Source organism: Eurosta solidaginis, chromosome 4 (assembly GCF_040869045.1).
Source record: "Eurosta solidaginis isolate ZX-2024a chromosome 4, ASM4086904v1, whole genome shotgun sequence".
NCBI lineage: Eukaryota > Metazoa > Arthropoda > Insecta > Diptera > Tephritidae > Eurosta > Eurosta solidaginis.
In genome coordinates, this window is record NC_090322.1 from 243305883 (window position 1) to 243331579 (window position 25697).

The 25697-nt window shown below is 38.2% G+C and overlaps 1 protein-coding gene across 1 annotated transcript in view; it reads left to right on the forward strand.

Annotated features, from left to right (window-relative positions):
- Window positions 1-25697, forward strand: part of LOC137251176 (uncharacterized) — a 240619-nt gene that overhangs the window by 194485 nt on the left and 20437 nt on the right. The window contains exons 4-5 of the mRNA XM_067785335.1: window positions 14643-14734; window positions 20542-20667. Coding sequence (XP_067641436.1) covers window positions 14643-14734; window positions 20542-20667 — 218 coding nt within the window. The remainder of the gene's footprint in view (window positions 1-14642; window positions 14735-20541; window positions 20668-25697) is intronic.

The following is a 25697-nucleotide window of genomic DNA, read 5'->3' on the forward strand; positions in this document are numbered from 1 at the left end:
GCACAAATGTTTCACCTACATACAAATATGGTTTCCCATTGTTGCCACTTACCTATAATAGCCTCTACCAAAATCCTAAACAATTTTTCCAAAATAATTTGTAGCGTACCAAAAAATCTTAAATAGAATTAATTTTTGACCGGCCCATTTTTTGTGGCAAATTTCACTTACACGTAAATACATAAGTCCTTATTTAACAGATTCTTTGTTTTTTATTTTAGTTGTTTTCAAAAAAACATGAAATCACAAATAATGAGTTAACTTTTGTTGAAACTAACTAACTTATTTATAACAATTAATGGCAAATTTGCCCGAAAATGTTTTTGCATTTGCAGATTTAATCCTCATTTTAGATAAAGTACGTCTTATACTGAACAAAAAAAAGTTACAAAAATATAACATTGTATAGTTTAAATTGTTAATTTCTACTCTCGTTCAAATGAAAATCGAAAACAGCTGGTTCGTTTCGTTATAATTATTTGTTATTGTTCGCAAAAATGTCGCCGATCGCAAAACGAAATGATTGAAAATTAAGGGTGCGCAGCCTTTTTATAGTCTGCGCCAGAGCAAAATTATTTTAAGGCAATCCTGTTAAGAAAAATTTTATACAATGCAAATGCAAAAGAAAGAAAGAACCAAACATAGTTCTTCAGTTATACTACTATTACCATGGTAACGAAAGTTTTAAAGTGAAAGGAGTTGCCATACAGTTGTCTTATAAAATACTTTAAATATGTTATGCTATGTTATATTGCTACGTTACAACATTAAATCTTTTATATTGCCTTTTATGCTAATTTATTTTATTTCTTATTTTATTTTATTATATATTCTCTTATTTCAAATTGGTTTATTATTATTTAAAAGCAACTTGACTGAATCGGAAAGTTGCACGTTGTATATTAAACGAAAAAAACGTCCCAAAAACGTCCCAAAAACGTTTTTGATTTTAGATCAAAACGGCAACCGGCATCATAGCGCCCGTATTGCATAGACCGTATATTATCCTACTATATTTATTATTAGGCTAACTTTGTTGGATTATATGCCCATTATATCGGATTCTTAGATCCCATAACCCTAATTTGTTTATGTCGCTTAAAGTTATAATATTAATTTTACTTTAGTAATTATGTTTGCGTGAATAATTAGTTTATTCTGCTTTGTTATATCTTGGTATTATATCGTTCACAGACGATATTTTATAGTAGATATGGATATATATATTTATGAGATGGATACTTTATAAATTTAATATAAATTACATAGATCCCAACTGGAATCCCAACATTAAAAATCCGACCATTAGAATCTTCATATTTCCACAATGATAACATTAAAACCCGGAAAAAGTTCAAGTGCACTTATTGAGTTTTTATATGGAACTGTTTATTCACTTCACTTAATTTTTTTGCACTTTAAGTACTTTATTTTTTTTTCTTTAATTTTTATTTAATTTAATAATTTCTGCTTTGTTTCCCTTTACATAATTTTTTTATATTTTTATTTCATTTTTATGAAGGTATCCTCAATTCTTTTCGAAATTTTCGTTTTGTGTCACACTTACATATTACATATGTATTTATTAGGCCGGGTCGATTTGTGGGGAGGCAAAAAAATCGCCCATTGCTATGTGAAAATCATATTCTAGGAATTAAAATAAGAAACTTTGCCGAAGGAACCATATATCTAAAACGGATTCTGATGCCTCCCAATTTGGGTCGAACTTTTGGGTAGGGACAAATTTTGAAAAATCCCACTTTGACCCATTTAGAGTGCTCCAATCGAGTCCAAATGTATGACCGACCCCCACTAACTTTGGAGGTCCGACCCACCGATGCCAGTGGCACACCCCCTGGAACCCCTCTGGGGGTTCACCATACAAACATTTCAAAAAATCGCCGGTTTTGCACTTTACATGAAAAAATTAGCGAAATGCCTATGTTTTTTATTTATTTACAATAATATTTATTATTTATTTATAATAATATCTATTTTTTCTCTTAAGAAATTTATTTAGTCAGAACATATGTAAATGAAAAAATTTATTTAAGTGAGTTATAGAAAAGAAACTAAAAAAAATTATTGTGTGAAGTCTTTTTTACTTTCAAGTCTGGGCAATTTCGCACGGCTCTCTAATGTCGTCGCTATAACAGCCTCTACATTTTCCGGTATAACCCGTTTGGAAACGCTACCTAGCAATTGAACATGTGGTTCCGTTCCTTGTATGTGTGATGAAATTTTTGGATCATTAAACGGTGGATCATCTTGATTTAAATATTCTTTCAATGTATCGTACGGAATGCTTCGCGTGAATGGTGGTTCAAATACGATATTTATATCATTCAAATTGATCATTTCCGTATAATTTGTGCAATTAAAGTTTATATCCGGTTTTTTATAAACTCTAAGTTCCATTGGTTCGTCAACATCGGTTCGATAGCGTAGAATTTTCTTGATGGCACAGTCGCGCTTTTCTTTGCTATCATCAAACAACATTGATAACAAGATATTTTGCGAATGCGCATAATATGAATTATCTTTAATTACTTGATTGACAATTTGGCGTAAACGAGGTTCTAGAAATCGTGACCAACCAATGAACTTGAAAAATAATGCACTGCCGTACATGACAGAGCTGTAATACTTGATATTGAAGTACATTGGCACATAACATTTAATTATAAATTCAACCAGAATTCTTAAATTTGCATCTGGATTTTCCGTTGTCACATATAATCGCAATAATCTAGCGGCCTTGGTGAGCCACCGAGAATGTACAATTTTCCTTGGTTTGATGTTAGCCAGATCCACCGGAACCACGCCGCTAGAAATTGCATGGGCCATGTCGTATAAGTACTTCGAATCGGTGGAAAATTATATTTTTTCTGCAGCAGGGGGCATATTTTGCAACTCAATTTTCTGGAAGCCGTCCATTACCTGAAAATATATAATAATAAAATAGTTAAAAATGGTTGACAATTATAATAAATGAGTGATAGCAATAACTTACCGGAAGAGTTTCACAAGTTTCGATTTGACGGCTCAGTTTTCCGGTTGCCGATCTTGGTCCAGTGCTGGTTGATTTATCCAAAGCTTCAAACAAATGCCGAAACGGAAGCTCGTTGAAGTGTAGAAGGCAAACGAACCAATGCAGTGGTCTTTTTAACAGCAATTCGAATCGTCGTATAATTCCACCGTGTGAGCCAGTGTTGGCTGGCTCACCGTCAGTGCATATTCCAATTAATGCATCCAGTGATAAATTTTTATCGTTGAAAAAACCATTGAATTTGGTTGTTTTGTATTCAGCGGCTTCATGTTCCAGTCTTACATAACCAATCAATTCAGAATTGGGTTCTTTCAAAATAACAAGATGAGGTTCTTTTACCATCCTAGTATGATACTTCTCATCAATTTTATCTATCGTTAAAGTATCATCTTTTCTGCCATCGAATGAAAACGCTAACAACAAACGGTAGCATCTAACCGTTTGCGAAGCACTTCTTGTCTGCATTTCTCTTTTTCTCTGCGAACTTTCGATTTATCCATGATGAGAGGTTTCTCATGCTTATCTTTAATTTTAAAATCTTGCAAAAGAGCGGTTCCCAATGCTGATGCTACTCTGTCAGGCACACCAAATCTGTTACATACCAAGGCAAAGTTAAAACAATCGTATCTCTCTGTGTATTGTGAACTTGTGCTTCTATCCATATCTTCTTGAACCGGTGGCGGTGCGTATATTGAATCATCGGGATCTTGGTATGTTGGCATTGATGACATAGGCGTTGCTCCTTGCTCTTCAGTTTCCATCATAAATGCATCCATTGTTAGTCTTCTCTGATTATGTTGATCGTGCATGAACTCCTTGAGCGGTCGGGAACCCAGCCGCATGCACATGGAGCTGCCTTCAAATTGCATTTACATGTTCCAATGTAAAAAATTGTTTCCAGAGATTTTACATACTCTGTAAATTGTTGGGTGTTGTTTCTTCTCTTGATTTGCTCTTGATACTTGTCAAGCAATTTATTCAATACACCTTTTTTCAGCATTATTTCCATACCAAGTTTTTTCCAAATTCCAATCAACTTATCTTGTACTTGAATAGTGAATGTTTCTATCGGAACCCGCCTATGGAAGCAGAGGTAGAGGGCGGCCCCCACTGCGTTGGAAGGACCAGGTGGAAAACGATTTAAACTCCCTTGGTGTGACCAATTGGCGCCGGTTGGCGGAGCGAAGGAGCGACTGGCGCGCCTTGTTGGACGGCCATAACCGTTTAGACGGTTAAGCGCCAATTAAGTAAGTAAGTAAGTAAGAATAGTGAATGATTTATGGGAAAACTTTTTTTGTTCTATTTTAGCACGATCGCTTAAGTAAAAATAATATCTCAAGATATCCAGATGTGTTGGTAAATTAAGATCAGTTAAATCAGTAGACAGACCAAAAACAGTAACATCATGCTTGGGTATATGACTCATTGGGTTTTCAATAGTTGTTGATGTAGTTGCTTCATCTTGCGGTGTAGAGGATGGTGAATTCATTGTAAACTTTTTGATTTGGAATGGTCACTTCACTTATTATTTTTTTTGAAATATTTTTGTATCTGAAATTAGCACTTCACACTTTGAGTTCTTCACAACGACTTAGTGCATTCACAAAAACTGTTGCGTTATATATGGTCTACGAGACAAGGTAATAAGAATGAAATGGTAATTTCAATTCTACCTACTGTGTCTTGTGGTGGTTTAAAAAAACAACACAAGCAATTTTATGATATGCAATTGTGTCACAGTGATACCTTCATTTTTTAAAACGGTTGAATAAAAAAAACACACAACTATGTTTACGACATGCAAAATATAAACTCCAAAAAGGCATTTCGCTGATTTTTTCATGTAAACCGGCGATTTTTTGAAATGTTTGTATCGTGAACCCCCAGGGGGTTCCAGGGGGTGTGCCACTGGCATCGGTGGGTCGGGCCTCCAAAGTTAGTGGGGGTCGGTCATACATTTGGACTCGATTGGAGCACTCTAAATGGGTCAAAGTGGGATTTTTCAAAATTTGCCCCTACCCAAAAGTTCGACCCAAATTGGGGGACATCAGAATTCATTTTAGAGGTATGATTCCTTCGGCAAAGTTTCTTATTTTGATCCCCAGAATATGATTTTCACAGAGCAATGGGCGATTTTTTTGCCTCCCCACAAATCGACCCGGCCTAATGTATATGTAGTTTATATGGGTGATATAGGCCTACTGGGGAACCGAGCACCAAAACCTAACTTCGGTAGCGCGCCAACGGCGTACTTCCCGAGTGGTGTGGAAAAAGAAAATTTTCAATTCAATTTCAAGTCATATCACCATAATTCTATGTCGATTTTGTTTGATTTTACATATTTTTTATATTTTTGTTTAAGGAGCTCCATATCAAAGCGTAATAATTACATTTCAAAAGTTTGTAGAAAATGAAATCAAAAAGTATAACGTCTTAGGTCAAATTCAAAATTTTAATGAGAAATTTAAGTTAGACCAGTTTGCTATATTTCCACTCACTGCTCAACTATTAACGCATTATTGCTCTACACTGGATGCATTGACTGAGTTGAAAAAAATACAAGTTGGTCGAATTTTGATCACAGGCGATACTAGTTTATATTAATATATATATATTGTGTTTGTTGGAAAGAGGATGAGTTGTTTAATTAATACAGTCCCCCGAAACAAACAAAATTGCCTCATGAATATGTGTAGTAGCAACCTAAAATTACCCCGCAAGTGGTACATTACAAATGTATCTCGCAAAAATTACAAACTGACGTCTCTTATTATTTCCATCCTCTCTGCTGTAGTTGTGTATTAGTAGTGATACTAGTTTTGAAAATGACAAGAAAGTTTGAAGGAATTATTCATTTTTAAACGGTTTTATTTTGCTTGACTTGAAAGGATGGCTAGTTGGCTGGCACGAATTTTGTAATTGAAATTTAAGTAACTTCCCGATAAGCTAGAAGCTTGAAACTTGGAATATTTCTTTTATTTATTTATTTATTTATTTTAAGTTCAGCCTACAGAATTAAATTCTTACAGACTAGATATATTACGCTACTGTCACTCACAAACAACCCCCCAATCTACACTACCGGCTCAGGGGACATCCTCGACAAACTTGGATGCGTACGATTTTCAATGAGAGCTCTTCCACCACCACCTGGAATGAAATAAGACGTTTAGCGACTGATAGAAATCGCAGGAGAGCGTTTGTCTCCGCCCTATGATCCGACTAGGAGCGATAAGTTGTGCTTCTGGATGGCTATGGTATTAGTTTTAACTTTTGCGATTATCAACTAGATGTTTAATTCTATCTAGGAATATAACAATAAAATAATAGATATAGTACGCAGTTAATCAATTAAAAATAGTGTACAATTTCAATTTATATATACTCATACTATCCTTAAAAGCAATAACGCTAGCATAGGTATTGCATAATCTAAAGCTCCTAGCAATCGGCTCGTCCTTGGCGTAATTAGTAGCGCGGAATATGTCTACCAATATAGTTCAGAACCCGATGGCAATGCAATAATAAAAAAAAAACCCGATAGGTATCGCATGGATCGAAATATTTCAAAAAATCGTATTTGTGGTCCGATTTTGTTTCATATTTGGAGCACATAAAACATACATGAATAGAAAGCAACCTATGAAACAAAATCGCCGCTAGGTGGCGCAAGGATCGAGAAATTAAAAAAATCGTATTTGTTTTCCGATTTGACTCATATTTGGAACACATAATACATACATGAATAGAAAGCGAGATATGGAAAAAATTCCCGCTAGGTGGCGCAAGGATCGCGATATTCAAAAAATCGTATTGGTGGTCCGATTTGGTCCATATTTGGAACACATAATACATAAATGAATAGAAAGCGACATATGATGTCCGATTTGGCTCATACTTGGAACAAATATTACATATAGTCCGGCAGAAGTGACATCAAAATATTTTGGAGTTCGAGAAGGGACAAGCATACGTGGCGCAGAGTCGAGTAAAGTCTTTGGAAGGATTATGTATTGAGGACTTAGATTGTAACAAATTGTCAGGAAAGATTCCTTGTAATAATGAGCCACTGAATGAACTAAATAGAATGAGAAATAATAGGCAATTCAATAAAGACTAAACACTTGAAAATAAAATAATAAAAAAAAAATGTTTAAGTTAAACGGTTTTATTGAAAACAATACTTACATGAAGTAATAATAGATAATACTAAAAGCTGGAAAATATTTAGGTAGGGCCTAGGTACTAGTCACCACGCTCCACATCAATCTACGGCGTTGACCAGACAATTAAATACAAGCGTTGGACGCGTCAAATTTCTATTGATAGTCATAAATAAGACCAACTGAACCTTAATAAGGTTATGCTACGCTTCACATTTTTAGAAATTTCATTGATGAGGAGTGTGATGACTACTGCCTAGGACCCATCTAATTATTTTCTAGCTTTTAGTATTATTATTACTTCATGTAAGTATTGTTTTCAATAAAACCGTTTAACTTAAACATTTTTTTTTAATTATTTTATTTAATAAATATTTTGAGAAAGTTACAAAGTTATACTGCTTTGATTATTGTTTAAGAATTTGTTTGTAGAACGTCGAAGTTCATAATTTGATTCAAAAGCTGCATATCTGAGCATGAATTCAATACATTTTATCATAATATACATCTATAGGGTGAGATAAGACGTTCTTAAACCTAATTCTGATATAGGGCACTTTCAAAACAAATCCCGAAATGGGATGCTTCAATCAGCAGTCGCAATAAAATCACAAAAAAAACAAAAATAATAAAAATGGCTCATTTAATATTCTGGCCTTGACAGAAGATATAACTTAAGCGCTGTCTTGTTACATAGGAATTTTTATAATTATTTTAGGCGAGCAAGCTACCGCCACGAACATGTCAAGGAAGGAGAGGTTCTAGCAAATAAACCTAGAATTCAGTAATGTGGCTCCGGGGACGTCATTAATTCAAGTTAGTCAAATATAATCAAATGTATTAGTGGATTTTTTTATAGGGGGCCCGTAAATTGTTAAGTCTCGGGCCCGGATTTTCTCTCTACGGCCCTGGGTGGCGGCATACTCCGCCTACCACACCCAAAGTCGTAGGTTCAAGACCCGGACAGGGTAACATCACATATTTATAAAAAAAAAAAAAGTTATTTCAATTTAAAAAAATTTTCTAAGCGAGGTCGCCCCTCCGCAGTGATTTGGTTAACACCCCGAATGTGTTTCTGCCATGAAAAGTTTCTCTAAAATGTATATGCTTTATATCTGCCCTGCAGAGACAGCATAAAAACATGTGGGTTAACGGGCTTAGAATACACCCGCGGCAGGTAAGCCTGTCGTAAGAGGTAACTAAAACACCAAATTGATTCAGAGGTTGTGTATCGCAACCTTTTCAACGGGTTGCCAGCGCAATATATAGCTTCTACAACCCAATTGTCAACCTCACATACCCGTAGCAAATCTTGTTTCTTCAACAGACCAGACTCTGGCCACCCCTAATTGCTCATCTTGGGGGTGGGAGGGCGTATGGCCTAGAGGGTTTCATGTGGTCATACATTCCCGAGATGGTCGGCCTACTACAATAATGGTGCTTGTTACCGCATCCGCATCCGACAAAGGACCATCAACATCGCTAACACTCTTCAAGGCCTTTGGGGTGTGGCCTTTTCGCTACAACAACAACAACGCAGATTAGAAGAGAATCTCGGCCTTTAAGCTCCTCTGAGTACTTATTTTTACTTTATCTGCTAAGTGAGTTAAGGAGATAATTATTGTTGTTGTTGTTGTTGTAGCGATTAGGTTACTCCCCGAAGGCTTTGGGGAGTGTTATCGATGAGTGTTATCGATGTGATGGTCCTTTGTCGGATACAGATCCGATACGCTCCGGTAACAAAGCACCATTAAGGTGCTGGCCCGACCATCTCGGGAACGATTTATATGGCCACATTGAACCTTCAGGCCATCCCTCCCTCCCCACCACCAAGTTCCATGAGGAGCTTGGGGTCGCCAGAGCCTCGTCTGTTAGTGAAACGGGATTCGCCGCTCGAAGGTGAGGTTGACAATTGGGTTGGAGAAGCTATATGTTGCGCTACACAACCCCTTGAATCCCAGATAATTATTGTCATGAAGCTTTGTTCCTCATATGTATGCTTGTCCAACATCCAGTGATATTCTTGATATCCCATTAAGCTCTGAGAATGCCAAGAGCCATTCATTTCAGTTCATCTGCAACAACCCCACAAATGACAAGGACAAAACCCAGCACAGCGGGCTGTAGTTTATTCTGAACTTCTGTGAGCTGAAAACTGGCGTCATATAAGAAGTTTGAAGAGTGCAATAACAACATGCCCAAGACCTTATTAATTACTATAATGAAGCCTACCTTCCAGATCCAGAGTCAGAGCAAATTCGCTATAGTAGCGCATTAAAGTCAAAAGTAGTGTCACGCAATGAGTGCTGGGATGTAATATAAAATAAAATAATTATTATTAGTTACTGGTATATAATTACAACTACAGATGCACGTATGTAGCTCCAATATGCGCGTGTATTTGTGAACGACACCTTCACAATTATAATTGCATAATTTTGGTAGCATCTCAGATAAGATATCTGCATGTGTTGGTGCGTTGTTTCTCCGCTGCGTGTACGTACATATGTGTAGACATAATGATTGAATGAATGATTGAATATAATGATTGAATCAGTGATGTGCATCAAGTCATTGCTTAGCATCGGCTTAGAGATGATAGTATCCCTTAGTGCTGCTAATATTCGTTACAATATCTTAAACAAACTGAATTTTTTCACAGTTTTGATGCTTATTAAACTTAAATTATAACTTCGTACAAATTCTGAGAGCACAAGTAACGACCATACTCTAATTATTAAGCCTTTCAGAGATAATTTTTCTCCAGAAAATATTTTAAGGCTTTGGTGATTCCATTTCGCATCTGTTACCGCTTGGAAGGGATATTTGGTCTCTCAAGCTGCTTAGATGTATGAAACTCTGTGACACTTGTACATACATATATTCCTTTCCACGCATCAGCAAAAAGACAGAAAATGTAACTACAGCATTTCAATATGACTTGCAGAAGTTCGCTTTATATCCCCACCATCTGGCACGTGTGTTGCTTATATTAACAAGTAAAGAAGGTTAAGTTCGGGTGTAACCGAACATTACATACTCAGTTGAGAGCTATGGTGACAACATAAGTGAAAATAACCATGTAGGAAAATGAACCGAGGGAAACCCTGGAATGTGTTTGTATGACATGCCTATCAAATGAAAGGCACTAAAGAGTACTTTATGAGGGAGTGGGTCATAGTTCTATAGGTGGACGCCGTTTCGAGATATCGCCATAAAGGTGGACCAGGGGTGACCCTAGAATTTGTTTGTACGATATGGGTATCAAATGAAAGGTATTAATGAGAGTTTAAAAAGGGAGTGGTGGTAGTTGTATATGTGAAGGCATTTTCCAGATATCGACCAAAATGTGTACCAGGGTGACCCAGAACATCATCTGTCGGGTACCGCTAATTTATTTATATATGTAATACCACGAACAGTATTCCTGCCAAGATTGCAAGGGCTTTTGATTTCGCACTGCAGAACTTTTTCATTTTCTTCTACTTAATATGGTAGGAGTCACATGCATTTTACAAAGTTTTTTTCTAAAGTTATATTTCGCGTCAATAAACCAATCCAATTACCATGTTTCATCCCTTTTTTCGTATTTGGTATAGAATTATGGCATTTTTCGTAATTTTCGATATCGAAAAAGTGGGCGTTGTCATAGTCGGATTTCGTTCATTTTTTATACCAAGATAAAGTGAGTTCAGATAAGTACGTGAACTAAGTTCAGTAAAGATATGTCGATTTTTGCTCAAGTTATCGTTTTAACGGCCGAGCGGAAGGACAGACGGTCGACTGTGTATAAAAACTGGGCGTGGCTTCAACCGATTTCGCTTATTTTCACAGAAAACAGTTAACGTCATAAAGTCTATGCCCATGTCAAATTTCAAAAGGATTGGTAAATTTTTGTTCGATTTATGGCATTAAAACTATCCTAGACAAATTAAATGAAAAAGGGCGGAACTACGCCCATTTTGAAATTTTCTTTTATTTTTGTATTTTGTTGCACCATATCATTACTGGAGTTGAATGTTGACATAATTTACTTATATACTGTAAAGATATTAAATTTTTTGTTAAAATTTAACTTTAAAAAAATTTTTTTTTAAAAGTGGGCGTGGTCCTTCTCCGATTTTGCTAATTTTTATTAAGCGTACATATAGTAATAGGAGTAACGTTCCTGCCAAATTTCATCATGATATCTTCAACGACTGCCAAATTACAGCTTGCAAAACTTTTAAATTACCTTCTTTTAAAAGTGGGCGGTGCCACGCCCATTGTCCAAAATTTTACTAATTTGCTATTCTGCGTCATAAGTTCAACTCATATACCAAGTTTCTGTCTTTTGTAATGAATTATCGCACTTTTTCGGTTTTTCGAAATTTTCGATATCGAAAAAGTGGGCGTGGTTATAGTCCGATATCGTTCATTTTAAATAGCGATCTGAGATGAGTGCTCAGGAACCTACATACCAAATTTTATCAAGATACCTCAAAATTTACTCAAGTTATCGTGTTAACGGACGGACGGACGGAAGGACATGGCTCAATCAAATTTTTTTCGATCCTGATGATTTTGATATATGGAAGTCTATATCTATCTCGATTCCTTTATACCTGTACAACCAACCGTTATCCAATCAAACTTAATATACTCTGTGAGCTCTGCTCAAATGAGTATAAAAATTCATTGATTATAAAATGCTTTGTCATGCTCCATATGTTTTTTATTTTTGCACAAGATAAATGACAAAGAAATTTAAATTTGTTCTTACTTACTTTCCTGATGGATGATTAAATGATTAAATTATCTGAATTGGCTGTCACTTCGGGGAATTTAAATATTACCTTGTAGTAAACAGAATTTGCCACGGGTAGGTGAAGTTGACAAAACTAATGCATAGCGGTCGATAAGGCACCTATTTCCTTTCTAACTCAAATACTTAATTTTTTTAGTTGTAGGACTTGCACACACACACACCGTGGTGGATAATTGTATCTATAAGGGGGAAACTGTAACCATGCGCTGATTAATGGCAGGGGAAGGCGTAGGAGATGGAAGGAAAGCGTCCGGCTGTCAGTGGAATCGGTGGACAGGCGTAGGAATTGGTGAACGGTGTATCGGTTGTGGTTGTGGTTGTAGTAGGTTTTCGATGACCGGGTTTCGGTGAACGGTGTATAGTTGGACGGGGTTTGCAGCGTACTTGTGTCTTAGCGGGTGGACTGGTGGCCGGTGGCGGCGATAATGAATTTTTGGATAGATCCCTAATAAACCCGTGGTTGGTGGAATCGATAAATGGCGTGTTGTGGGTGACAAATCGGAGAACTACCGGATGTGGGTTAATAGGATTGGTGAATCGGTAGATCGAGTCACAAGTGTGGTTGGTAAAATTGATGCCCGGTGAGTCATAGCTGATTAGTTTGTGGATAGGTGGGTGTCAGTGGATGGGATTAGTGACTCGGCGATGCGCAGATCATAAATCGGTTGACGAATTTCCAAGCAACCTGTGGTTGATGAAATCGATGTCCGGCAAGTCGCAGCTGACGAATCGGTGGATGGGCGGTGATGGGCGGTGGACACACTTGTGTCTGCGAAAGGAGGCGGTAGGAACTAGGTTCCTTCACGCCCAACCTTCGGACACACCGAAAGTAATGGACGGCCGAGGTCACTCACTGATCAAAAGTGGTCTGTGCAAGATTAGGGTATTACATCTGTTCACGCAAAGTGTTCGCTGTACAGACTTCCCTTACCGTGGGTTGCACCTTCGGTGATCCAAGAAATGCAAACGGTTTGTACTTAAATATAACTCGTTATAAACAGTTTAAGAAGTTTGCTTACTCGCGGTAAGTCGACTGTCTCGCTAAAGAAATGCTAGCAAATGATTGCTGGCGTTTGTCTCTGCATTCTCATTCGTTTGCCGATCGCTGTTACAGTGGAACAGTATATAGTAGTAAATATGTATATGAATGTGGGGTGTTGGTGCTACTGAATATTTTTGATGCTACACAAAGCGATATTACATCCTATGTAACCCTAGGCTTTCTTAGTTTACCACGAGGTTGTATAGGGCAGATCGATCCAACAGTTCAGCGCTTTTTCATCGAACATGAGAAAAGAGTTTTTGTCTCCGGGTTCTCGTGTCCGTAGAGATAGTTCTCTGCACCTTGCTCCACGCATAAAGGCCAGTCTATCCGTGATTTGGAAAAATCTTTGCTCTTAACCAGAGTGGTGCATTTTCGAAATAGAAGGTCTGCAAAGGAGGAGTCCTGTTACCACTTGTTTTGAGTGTTTTTGGAGAAAGTAACTAGTTTTTAGGGATATTGTCATAATTACAGTAGGCAAATTTGAAAGCACATTGTTTGACTTGTGCAGTACAAAAGCTACTGCGCTATACAAAATCGTAAAGTAGATTGATAGGTACACCAATAATTCGAAAATACCGGACGATATGGCAGCTTGATTTTGTGGTCCCGAACTCAATCCTTGAATACTTCCTGGTCTTAGAATTGGTGGAAAAGCTGAAAAGTGGAAGAGCTTCTCTTCACGTTTTTTTGTTCTACTTGGCTGAGCACCAGCTCATAACGGTGTGTAGGGCTATAAGCAAGCAGATAATCTTGCAAGAAATATAACGGTTAACAATTCCAAAGGACCTGAACTATTCCCTGCAATAGATTTGCATGCTATCGGATACAAACTGTTTGAAGAAGAGAGGGAGCAAAAGAGCTAAATTGGCGACAACGAATTTCTTTCTTGTTATGATATAATATAAAGTGTACTATGACATAATCTTACGATAGAGATAATGCCTCTCCTTAGCCAAATAAGTCGAAGATTTTCATAAACATCACTGATGCAGTCAGCGTGGTGTTGTGAGAAATTGGAATATCTTGCCGTATACCTAGCTTGGAGACCACTTAGGATCCAAGAATTTCAAGAAGTTTGTCAAAGTTTTTATGGCTAACAGACACCTTGGCTAACCCATCGTGTTTATTTTTTAAATTTTATTCAATATTATGAAATATACAATGAAGCAAGTTGTGGTTTCTATTGGTTCTGTGATATGACGGAAGACACTGCAAACCACATAAACCACATTTTTCTTTAGAGCGATGCTTTCTTCGGGAGAAGACTTAAGCGTATGGAATTCCTTTGGCCAGAGAAGAGGTTCTTACACTCTCTTCACTTTATGTGGGATCTAGATCTGTATTAAGCGCTATGCAGAAAAGAGGGCACAGCAGAGTTCAGGCCGCAGTGCTATGCGCAAACCTAATTATATTTTTTAACCCGAAAAATCGACAACGTACGATTTCAACGAATCGAATACTTATAATCGAATATAAGAGCATTCGAAGTCGCTCTTGTAGCTACCTCTGAAATATTTTCTAATAAAGTCATTAACATAATTTATTAAACCACATTTCGGTTTCGGCTTCTCTTTACAGGATTATGTAGCCAAATTGGATGGTATCGGTCTATGTGTTGTAAACTTAATGGATGATATGCACGAATATATGCGTGGCCTCTTTCTGCTTATGTGAGTATGGAAAATTCAAATGAGTATTTTTATCATTAAATAATTTGTGTTGCATCAATAAGTACGCATAAAAAAAAATTTGCATAATTATTGGTAAATTTGTGTCAGCTGTTTGTTGCTTTCGTAACTCATATACCATAAATAGTTACAAAACAAAAGATTATAAACATTTAACATTCTGTTTTGTTATTAAAAAAAGATTTACATTTCAATAACATATAATTTACAATAATAAGACTCATAACACTCACCTTTATTAATATAAATTAACATCACTTCCCGTGCTTTGAGTGTTATAGGGATTTTTTTCATTCTTGTTCACTCAAGCATAGACAAATGAATGCACAGTACTGAACAGAAAAATAGCACTGGGAATTTTTATCAAAGTTCGTCACTCACTTTCTTTTTTTTTTCTATTTTAGATAGTTTACGAAAAAACTTCTATGCAGTTTGTAACTTAAACTATGTAAATCAATTTTAAAAAGTTTTCGAAAAAATTCGAAAATTCAAAAATTGAGGACAGCTTCAAACTTTTTATCTGGAATTGTTTGAATTTTTTTACGGGTATGCAATTGTGTAACCCAATCAGTTTTAGTCTGACAAAGTAAAAATTATATGTCTCCGGATATTCTCATTAGGTTAGGTTAGGTTGAGCTAGCCGGTCAATAAAGGCCTCACATAGACTGAATGTGTCCAAGCGGAAGAACCCCAATCAGATTCCAGGACATATGTTTTAGAATAACTCCGTTTGGCAAATACTAGCAATTTTCTAGGAACTAGCCTAATTCCTGCCTCGGGATCTGACAACTCTGCCGCCCCTAATAGCTGGAGCCTTAACCTGGCGAGCGTAGGACATGAACACAGAATATGCTCAACCGTTTTTTCCTGCAGCTCACATTTTCTAAACTTACTGTTACTGACTGGGCCTAACTTATAAGCATGTGACGCCAGAAGGCAGTGTCCAGTCAGTATGCCCATCGTGAGCCTTAAGTCTTCTCTCGCAGATATTCAATTTCAATTCAATTTCAATTTATTTAAAACAATGTATTAGTGCAGTACGATCGATAATTGATCTTTTTTAGCATAGCAGTTAAATATACAAGAAATATATAAGTTACTCATTAGCAAGCTTAAAACTAAATATTAATAGTGTAACGAATTTAGGGAAATTCCGCTTATTTGCAACCTTCTACTAACGTTCGTATCGCTAAACTGTTGAATAAATAACTCCAATATTCAATAATGCAAAATGGCCTTTATTAAAGTACTTCACAATAACACTTCTACTTCTCGACAGATAACGTGCTTAAATCAAACTGATTCTATGATTGCTCAGTTTGCGCTCTTTTATACTTTTCGATTTCCTCGTTCGCATACTAGGCGTTTCTAGAATTTACTACTTGGTTACCAGCTATAAAATTACCAGCTATAACTACAGATGCACATTTATAGCTTCTCATATGCGCGTGTATATGTAAGTGATACTTGCACAAATGATTGCCTACTTTAGTGAGCATTTCAGATAAGATATATGCATGTGTTTTTGCGTTTCTCTCCGCTGCGTGTACGTACATATGTGTAGACATAATGATTGATTTGTTAATGTAGATACAAGTGACTGCTTAGTATCGGCTTAGAGATGATAGTATCCCTTAGTGTTGCTAACATTCGTCACAATAGTAATGGTAAAACATTGAAATAAAATGTAAAAATTTAACATTTGCAACACAATAACAAAAATTATATATATATATGTAATTAAAGAATTTAACTAACTATATGATAAATATTATGTAAATGAAAACGTAGATAGAAAATCTCGTCGTTGTACATATATAAATCAGTGAAAGTATGAATGTAAAGTTTTCTTAAAGTTGGTTTTATTTAGACCATTCTTAATAGAAACTGGGATGGAATTCCAAACTCGAACAGCGTTGACAAAAAATAGTCTTGCAGAGGGTAGAAGTGAAAAGTTGGGAACAGTCAAGTCAGAGCTTGGAAATATCAGTTTCTCATATAGGTAATTAGGCTTTTTCACCGCCATCAGACGATAAAGAAAGATACAATTTCTTGCCTTTAAATACTCCAAAATTTCACAGCCCAAGATGCTAGATTTCCAGACCAGATTGTTAGTCCGTATACATATCTCGTGACATTATTGAACACACCTTCAATTTTATGAGCAGACTGGGAGTCCATCTTGCTATAGATGAGTTCAGGATAACAAATGATCGGTAGTATAAGTTGTATAGCGAGCTTTCCCCTAATGGCAACAGGAGTATATGAGGCAGAAAATCGTATGTTACGTAAAACATAATAAACTTTACGTATGATAGAGTTGACATGATCGGTACACGTTAGGTTAGAATTAATGATAGAATCTAGATTAGTAACCTTTGACACAAATTGTACACTCTCATCTCCTCAAAATAAGGGTGGAATGGTTGAGGAGGCCACGCGTCTGTTACATATAGGGAGAACTTAGGCCTTAGAGCAGTTCAAGCAGAGGCCGTTTTGCGAAGCCCAAGATGCGATAAATCATAGGTCTTTGTTGAAATCAGAACATAATTCAATAGTCTCCTCAAGAGGGCGTGACATGTAAAGCTGTATATCAACAGCATAAGCATGAATTTGAGCGGACTGGCACGTACTAAACACGGCATTGGCAAACATGCTAAACAGAAGTGGGCCTAGTATAGAACCGTGTGGAACGCCAACTAAAAGAGGTCGCAGCTCAGAGACTTCAGAGGCAACTTTTACACGCTGGTGTCGACCTTCCAAATAACTTTTCATTAGCCGCACAGCAAATTCTCTAAACCCAAATTATCTTACTATCTTTGAACACAGTAGTGCATGATTGACGGAATCAAACGCCTTAGAAAAATCTAGCAAGCACAGCAGCGTCATACGGTTCTTGTCAAATGGTATGCGGACGTCGCCAAGTATTTTCATGATATTCGTGGTACAGCTGTGCTTGGCCCTAAAACCCTAAAACCAGACTGGAACGGAGATACAATTACTTTAGACAGTGCCGGCAAGATACTTATAGGACGAAAATCACTGGGACTGCATGCAGATTTAGCTTTAGCTACAGGAATCATATTTGCAATCTTTCATACATCAGGAAAGCAAGATATCGTGGAGCAGTGGTTTATGATATGGGTAAGCATAAGTAGGATAATCGGAAGAATAATTTTAATAAATTTTAGGGGAATTCCATCTACACCAACCGCATTAGACCGTATTTTAAACACACATTTTGCAACATCTAATGCCGACACAGTACTAAACTCAAACATTTGACCAACATTATTAGCAGGACACGAGTAAGTGAGACGAGGAGCGGGCGAACCTGAAAAGGTAGTACGGTTGACAAAAGCATCGTTAAGAGTGTCAGGCTCTAGCGAGCATTCTAAATTGTTACTAGCATGTACCCGAAGGTTTCTCAGATTGCGGCCCAAAACATTGCAGCGCAATACAGGATTCAGGATTCTTATTAAGGTATTACTTTCGCTTTTCTCGCCTAATAACTGAAGTAGCTTCGTTAATAGCAGTTTTAAAGGCATTCCATTTTTCATCCGTCCTGGATTTTTTCCAAGCGGAATACTTTTCACAATTTTTTTTTCTATGGGTGTTTTCGATTTGAATATATAAAATGTGTAAATTATTTTGCATGACAAAAAATTCAAAATCGAATTTGAGATACATATCTATAAAATTTTTGGGCTACATAACTGCATACTCAAAAAAAAATTCAGATAATTCCAGATAAACATTACGAAGGTAACGTTTGTTTTTTTGGAATATGCGAATTTTATCGAAAGCATTTTGAAGATTGATTTGTATAGTGTTTCTAACAAACTGCATAGAAGTTTTTCTTAAAATATCGAAAGTGGGAAAAAAGAAATTAATTAGAATTTACGAAATCTCGGGTTTGGTCGAGAACAAATTTCTTGCTCGAATTTCGAAATGCACTTGCAGTTTTATATAGAGCCTACGATTCTTCTGGAGCACAATTGAAAATTTTCCACTTAACCGCAAATAAAACACACCGAAATAAATGGAATACAGCGGCTAAATTGAATGCCGAGAAGTTCGCGAGTTTAACGAGTATTTCGAGAATCGAAAATCTCGCGAGAAGCCGAGTTCTCGATTTCTCAAGTCTCGAACGTCTCGCCTGTGTTCAAGAAGAAATCGTTAGCTCTAAAATTGATAAGATTTGATAAAAGTTGCCACTGCTATTTTTTTGTTCACTGCTGTATATATGTACCTACTAACATTAGAGCCGCATGTACTGTTATTCATAAATATAATTGTGGTTTATGATGATAAAATTCAAATTAAGTCCCTACGAACATACATACACCCACGATAACTTTTATTTACATTCGTAATACACAAACAACAAAGAATTATTAACAAACGATTGTTTTTACCTATAAAAGATTGTTTTTGCTTTATAGCCGATAAGATTTATAAGTACACTTTTTCACATATAAGATGGATTGTACAGTTAGGTTCAACTAACCGGTAAATAAAGACCCATTTGAGGTACACAAAATATATATCTGCTGCTACGCCCACTTCATATGATAGTGTAATTCACTAAAAAATAAAAAAATAAATGCAATTCTCAATATACTTCTGAAGAGATTAAGGCCGAGCTTCTCTTCCAATTTGCCTCGTGGTCCTTTTAATTTTTCATAAAAATTGGCCAAATTTTGTTTACCAAATCACTGCCGAGAGGCAACTCCGCTTAGAACAAGTGAAAGGAAAAATCGAGAGAGGGAAGCAGAAAAGGTGAAAGGTAAGAAGCAAGGAAACAAGCCGGAAAGCGTTAGGGTGCTGTAGATAAAATGAAAGGGAAAAAGCAGAAGAGAAAAAGGAGCACAAATCGGAAATCGTTAGGCCCATAGGGTTACTCGAAGTTTTCTTATTGACCAAGTCGAGAGACCCTATCAGAAAATAGGACCGTTGTTATAAAATAACTCCGTCCTCTTGGCAAATACAAGAAGCTTGTCTTGGTAACGGCCACTACTTCCGCCGTAAAAAACCGACAGTGATTTTTCAGCTTATAGACATGTTTATTTCTGGATCAGGACAGTACACCGCAGGCCCTACCCCTTCCAGTACTTTGGAACTCAGAGTTAATCTCCAAAGAATTTTAAAAGTCCGATGGAGCGAAATCGGGAAAGGAGAATGCTATACATTGTTTTTGATGACTTTGAACTATTTTTATGTATATAAAACTAGCGGTGTTCGGCCAAGAAATTGGCTTAACCATATTTTAAAAATAACTCTTTTTCCTTCCTGTGTCACTCACTTCACGTTTTTCTTCTTTTCTACGATCCATTTCTTATCCCTTTTCCTGTCAGTACCCTCACTGTATCTCTTTCTTTACCTTACTTTCCCACTCCTACATGAAATACCTTTTCTTTTCTCTTTCGATCGAACAGCTCATTTACTCAAAATCTTGCCAATTCGCTTCTCGAGAAGGAGCGCAGGAAACGCTTACAGTGAAGTGCTAAGCTGATGTGATAGATCTTGCTTGTATCGCCTTATAAAGAGCAATGCTTTACAGATTTTCTTCTGAACATTTTATTATTACTGAATTCATAGATTATCTATTCTTTTCTTTACTTTGATGCAACGAACAGCTGAATATTAGAAAGATAAAACAATACTTTTTAATAATCATTTCGTTTCACTTGTACTGAAAATCATACATTACTTAGGCTATATGCATTTGTGGTTTTTTTGTATATACCAACTGGTTTGATTCAGCTAATTTATCACAATTTTTGCAGGTATTGTGCGCCAGCAATTCTATTGGCTTATCTTTATATAAGAACATCACAGGAGCTGCGGCCACCCGATGGACCATTTGCTGTAATGATGTTTGAACATCGTACGGATATGAGAAATCGTCAACGGTACGTTTTATAGATTTAATAGAGTTATTTTTATACATATGAAGGGAAGTGGGGGGGCTTTCCATGCCAAGTGATGTGTTTTACATCACCTATTACGCTACTATTTGGATATGTAAGTATGTTTCCGCAGAGGTGTCAGCCAAGAGTAAAAAAAGGACACCGTTTGCCTAGGAAAATTTTATAGATGTGAATCGAAAGCCGCATATGTCCTTCCTTACGACACAAAATATTGATCCAACTATTTTGCTAATATAGTAGATGGTTAATCAAATATACTAATATACTAAATATACTAAGGCCAGTAGTTGGTTAAGCTAAGCTTAAATTAAGTTTGCTTAAACTTTAGTCAAATTTAAACTCCAGTTAAACTACTGAGCAGTTTTTCAGTCACAGTTTAAGGCCACCTTTGAGCTAGGCTTTTTTGTGCGACAACATTGGTTTTTTATTTTCTAGATAATTTGTAAATACCGCAACAGCTGGATTTTGTTTACCAAACAAATATGAAAAAAAAAAAAATTCTTTTCCAGCTAAATATATCTAGTTCCGGAGGTTATATCCAATATCATTATCTAGTTATTCTTAAACCAAATAGTTCTCAAGTTGATATCCGACTTCATTCTCCAATCACTATCCATCCTTTCAAAACTTTTGTAAAATTTATAGTTCTCAAGTTGATTTGCAACGCTATTAGCATTTTCAAATTATTATCCAACCTTTGAGAGATTTCGAGAAATGTACAGTTCTCAAATGAATATTCAACATGTTTCTCCAGTTGATATCCTACATTGGATATCGAGTTGAGGTTAAGTTGAAAAAAAATCTCCAAAGTGGTACCACCAAAGCCAACAGCTATTTATTGTGAGAAATAAACACCTGATTGATAGCAGTAATGAAGAGTAGGTAGGTTGAACTGGCCGGTCCATGAGGACCTCACATAGACTGATTGAGTCCGTAGTATTACCAGAAGTTTGTTTTAACGACCAAACTGAAAAACCCTATCAAAAACCAGGACCTATGTTATAAAATAACTCCGTCCTCTTGGCAAATACTAGAAGCTTCCTAGGACGTAAGCCACTTGCTGCTTCTAGATCTGACAGCTGTATCACTCCTAATAGCTGGAGTCTTAGCCTGGCAAGTGCAGGGCACGAGCACAGAACGTGCTCGATCGTTTCCTCCTCCAACCCGCACTTCCTACACCTGCTATCACTGACCAAGCCTAATTTAAAGGCATGTGACGCCAGAAGGCAGTGTCCAGTCAGAATACCCGTCATGAGTCTACAGTCCTCTCTTTTTAATGATAGAAGCAACTGTGTTAGTCTAAGGTTGTAAGACCTACACATAATCTTCGCCACTTTACAGCCCCGCGCTTGAACCCACGCCTTTTCTGCTTGGTCGATCATGTGCACCTCTCGCATTCGCTTAATCTCGCCCAATCTAATTGGGACGTCTACGGAGCAAGCTTCAAGGGATGCGCCCTTTTTAGCTAATTCGTCCGCTTTTTCATTCCCATCTATTCCCATATGCCCTGGGACCCAATACAGATGTATGCTTCTCCCTGTCCCGATTCTCTCCAGAGACTGCTTACACTCTAACACGCATTTAGATGCTGTGCTATGCGAGATTATTGCCTTAATTGCTGCTTGACTGTCAATATAAAAGTTAACACGGTTGCAGCTTATGCTATTCTCTTCCAGGGTTTCTACTGCTTTGGTTACGGCTAATATTTCCGCTTGGAAAACGCTACAGTAATCCGGCAGCCTGTAGGATCTGCTTAATTCCGGATCAGCGCAGTATACCGCAGACCCTACTCCTTCCACTATTTTGGAACCATCGGTGTACACATGTATCGCCTCGTCCGCCATTTGCGCACCCTTTCGCCAACCGTCCACCTCTATTGTGGCCTTAAGATCTCCCTCAAAGTGCAGGTAGGGAATCATGTAGTCTGTTTGTCTTGTGACTGAGGACGCTATACTACTATGGCCATATGGTCGGCGCTCAAGCTGCCCCGAAGCATCGAGCCTGGTTGCGGTCGTTAACGCTTTGTTCTTTGCTACCAGGTCTACAGGTGGAATGTGCAGAATGGCATACAGTGCAGCCGTCGGGGTTGTTTTCAGGGCTCCCGTAATGCAAAGCATCGATAGTCTGCATACCCCCTCTAATTTTTTGAGGTATGTTGTTTTTTGTGTGGCTTTCCACCAAACAAGAACTCCATAGTATAGAATAGGTCTTACAATCGCTGTAAAAACCCAATGAGAAAGAGAGAGCGATAGGCCCCACGTACACCCCAGCATTCTTTTACATGCATAGAGTGCCGTTGAGGCCTTCTTGACCCTCTCCTCCAAGTTGAGCTTCCATGACAGCTTACTGTCTAGGATGATTCCTAGATATTTTGTGCAAGGTTTCTCCTGTAAGGTCACCGCTCCTAACTTAGGCCTGGTCCAATTTGGGACCTTGTACCTCTTTGTAAACAAGACCATATCCGTCTTCTCCGCATTGACTTTCAGCCCGACATTAGATGCCCAGGTATGAATATCCCGAAGCGCCCGATCCATCAAAGAACTAATCGTTGGAAGGCATTTTCCACTTATGACAATTGCAACGTCATCTGCGTAAGCCGTAAGTTTTACGGGTCCCTCATCGAATTGCCTGAGCAGTTGGTTGATGACCAGTGTCCACAGCAGAGGTGATAGCACCCCTCCCTGCGGCGTGCCCCTGTCCACTGATTTCGTGGCCTCGTACAATCCCCATTGTGATGTAATCTTTCTGCAATTTAACATGCAGCCGATCCATCTGATTAAGGCAGGATGTACTTTAATGTAATTAAGACCATCCATAATCGCCCATTTTGCAACATTGTTGAAAGCCCCGGCAATGTCCAAGAAGACTCCTAGAGCATACTCCTTATATTCCAGGGATTTCTCTATGCTTATTACCACCCTATGCAATGCGGTGTCTACCGACTTGCCTTTGGTGTACGCATGCTGTGTTGTGGAGAGCAGCTTTTCATCCCCGTTGGACTTTATGTACACATCTATCAGCCTCTCAAAGGTTTTGAGCAGAAATGATGTTAAGCTAATGGGTCTATAGTCTTTGGGATACACGTGACCGATCTTCCCCGCCTTTGGTAGAAAAGCTACACGAGCAGTTCTCCTAGAGTGCGGTACATGATTCAGTCTTATGCACCCATCGAATATTATTTTAAGCCATTCCACGACCGCCCTACTTGAGACTTGTAGCATGGCCGGGAATATAACATCTGGGCCCGGCGATTTAAACTTAGAAAACGTCTTCACTGCCCACTCGATCTTGGTATCAGTCACCAAGCCCGGCACCACTAGCTCCGTGATCGAAGTGTGAGTGATTTCTGCTGGTTCTTCTAAACCGTCTCCCGATGGGAAATGTGTATCGAGAAGCACCTCAAGGGATTCCTCACTATCACGTGACCATTCCCCGTTCTCTTTCTTTATTAGTCCCTGGACTATGTCTCCCTTTGCTAGGACTTTTTTCAACCGTGCTGTTTCACTGGAGCACTCTATGTCCGTACAGAAACTTTTCCATGAGCTTCTCTTCGCCCTGGTAATTTCACGCTTGTAGATCCTCAGTAGATCCCTGTACTCGTCCCGACACGCTTGGCTTTCCGCGGTCTTTGCGAGTTTAAACATTTCTTTTACCTGTCTTCTTAGAAGACTCAGCTCATTGCTCCACCATGGCGGCTTTGCTTTTCCTCTGAATCTTCTTAGAGGGCAAACTTTGTTATACGCAGTCATAAGCGTCCTTGTTAGGAATTCATTCGACTCCTCCAGTTCCTCTACATTAGCAACCTCTTTGGGTTGTCCCAGTTTCGTTTCTACATGTTTCTGGAATTTAGTCCAATTCGTTGCCCTAGTGTTTCTAAAGGTTCCTCCCTTCTCTACCCTCTTTAGTGGGATGCTGAAGCTTATATACTCATGGTCGGAGAAGGATGGTCTATCGAGAACCATCCAATCATACCTTGATATATCACGCTCGGAGCTCAATGTAATATCCAGAATATTGCTGGATGTTGGACCAATGTATGTAGGAACATTTCCCCTGTTGGCTATCTGCAAATTGGTTTGCAGGATGTAACAAAATAGAGATTCGCCTCTCTCGTTCGTATCTGTTCCTCCCCACGCATTGTGGTGCGCATTTGCATCTGCGCCTATGACCAACCGCCCTTTGCGCCCTTCCTCCTGTACTAGCCTTTTGCACTCCATCGGTGGAACCTCCGCATCATGGGCCATGTAGCAGGACGCCAGGATAAATGCCTGCTTATTCTTTTGCTCAACGGCCACCGCTACGAGATCCTCGGTGGTGTAATTAGGCAGCATATATGAATGCAGCTGTTTCCTTACCATTACTACAGCTCGCACCCGTCCTTCGTTTGTGCGTAGTAAACGCCAAGCCCGCGCGCGCTAAGTCCAGAAACCTTTCCTCCCGATGAGAGCCACGGCTCCTGGATCAGCGCCACGTCAAACGAACCCTCCTCAAGGGTTAGGAGGAGTTCGCTCGACGCCACTTTACTGTGTTGGAGGTTTATCTGTAGGACTCGCAGCACCATTGGGCTGTTTGTCCCCCTCCAGCACCTTCGTCTTGACGTCGTCGTCCTCCTCTTGCCCTTTTGGTTTAGAGTATTCGAGGCCCCCTTCAGCCCCTCGTGAATGTTGTGCCGTGTGTTCCTCTGTGCGAGTCACAGCACCATTTAGCGGTTGGTCCTCTTCTAGCACGTTCGTGGTGACGTCGGGGACCTCCACCTGTCTTTTTTCCCTTAGGCTTCTGAGGTCCTTTTCGACTTCGCCCACTTCCAGCGTGTTAGGATTTTTATCCTCGGGACTTCTTTTCCTGAGTCGCATGTAAATTTTGCCAGTGCCAAAGGACATTTTGCCAAGCTGCGTGTACAAAATATCCTCCGCCTGCTTGTTTATTTGGAAGATGTAGAACTGACCATCCTCGGTAGGCCGAGATACAGTAAGTACCTTCCAATCCTGTGTCGGTATGTTCGGATTCTGATT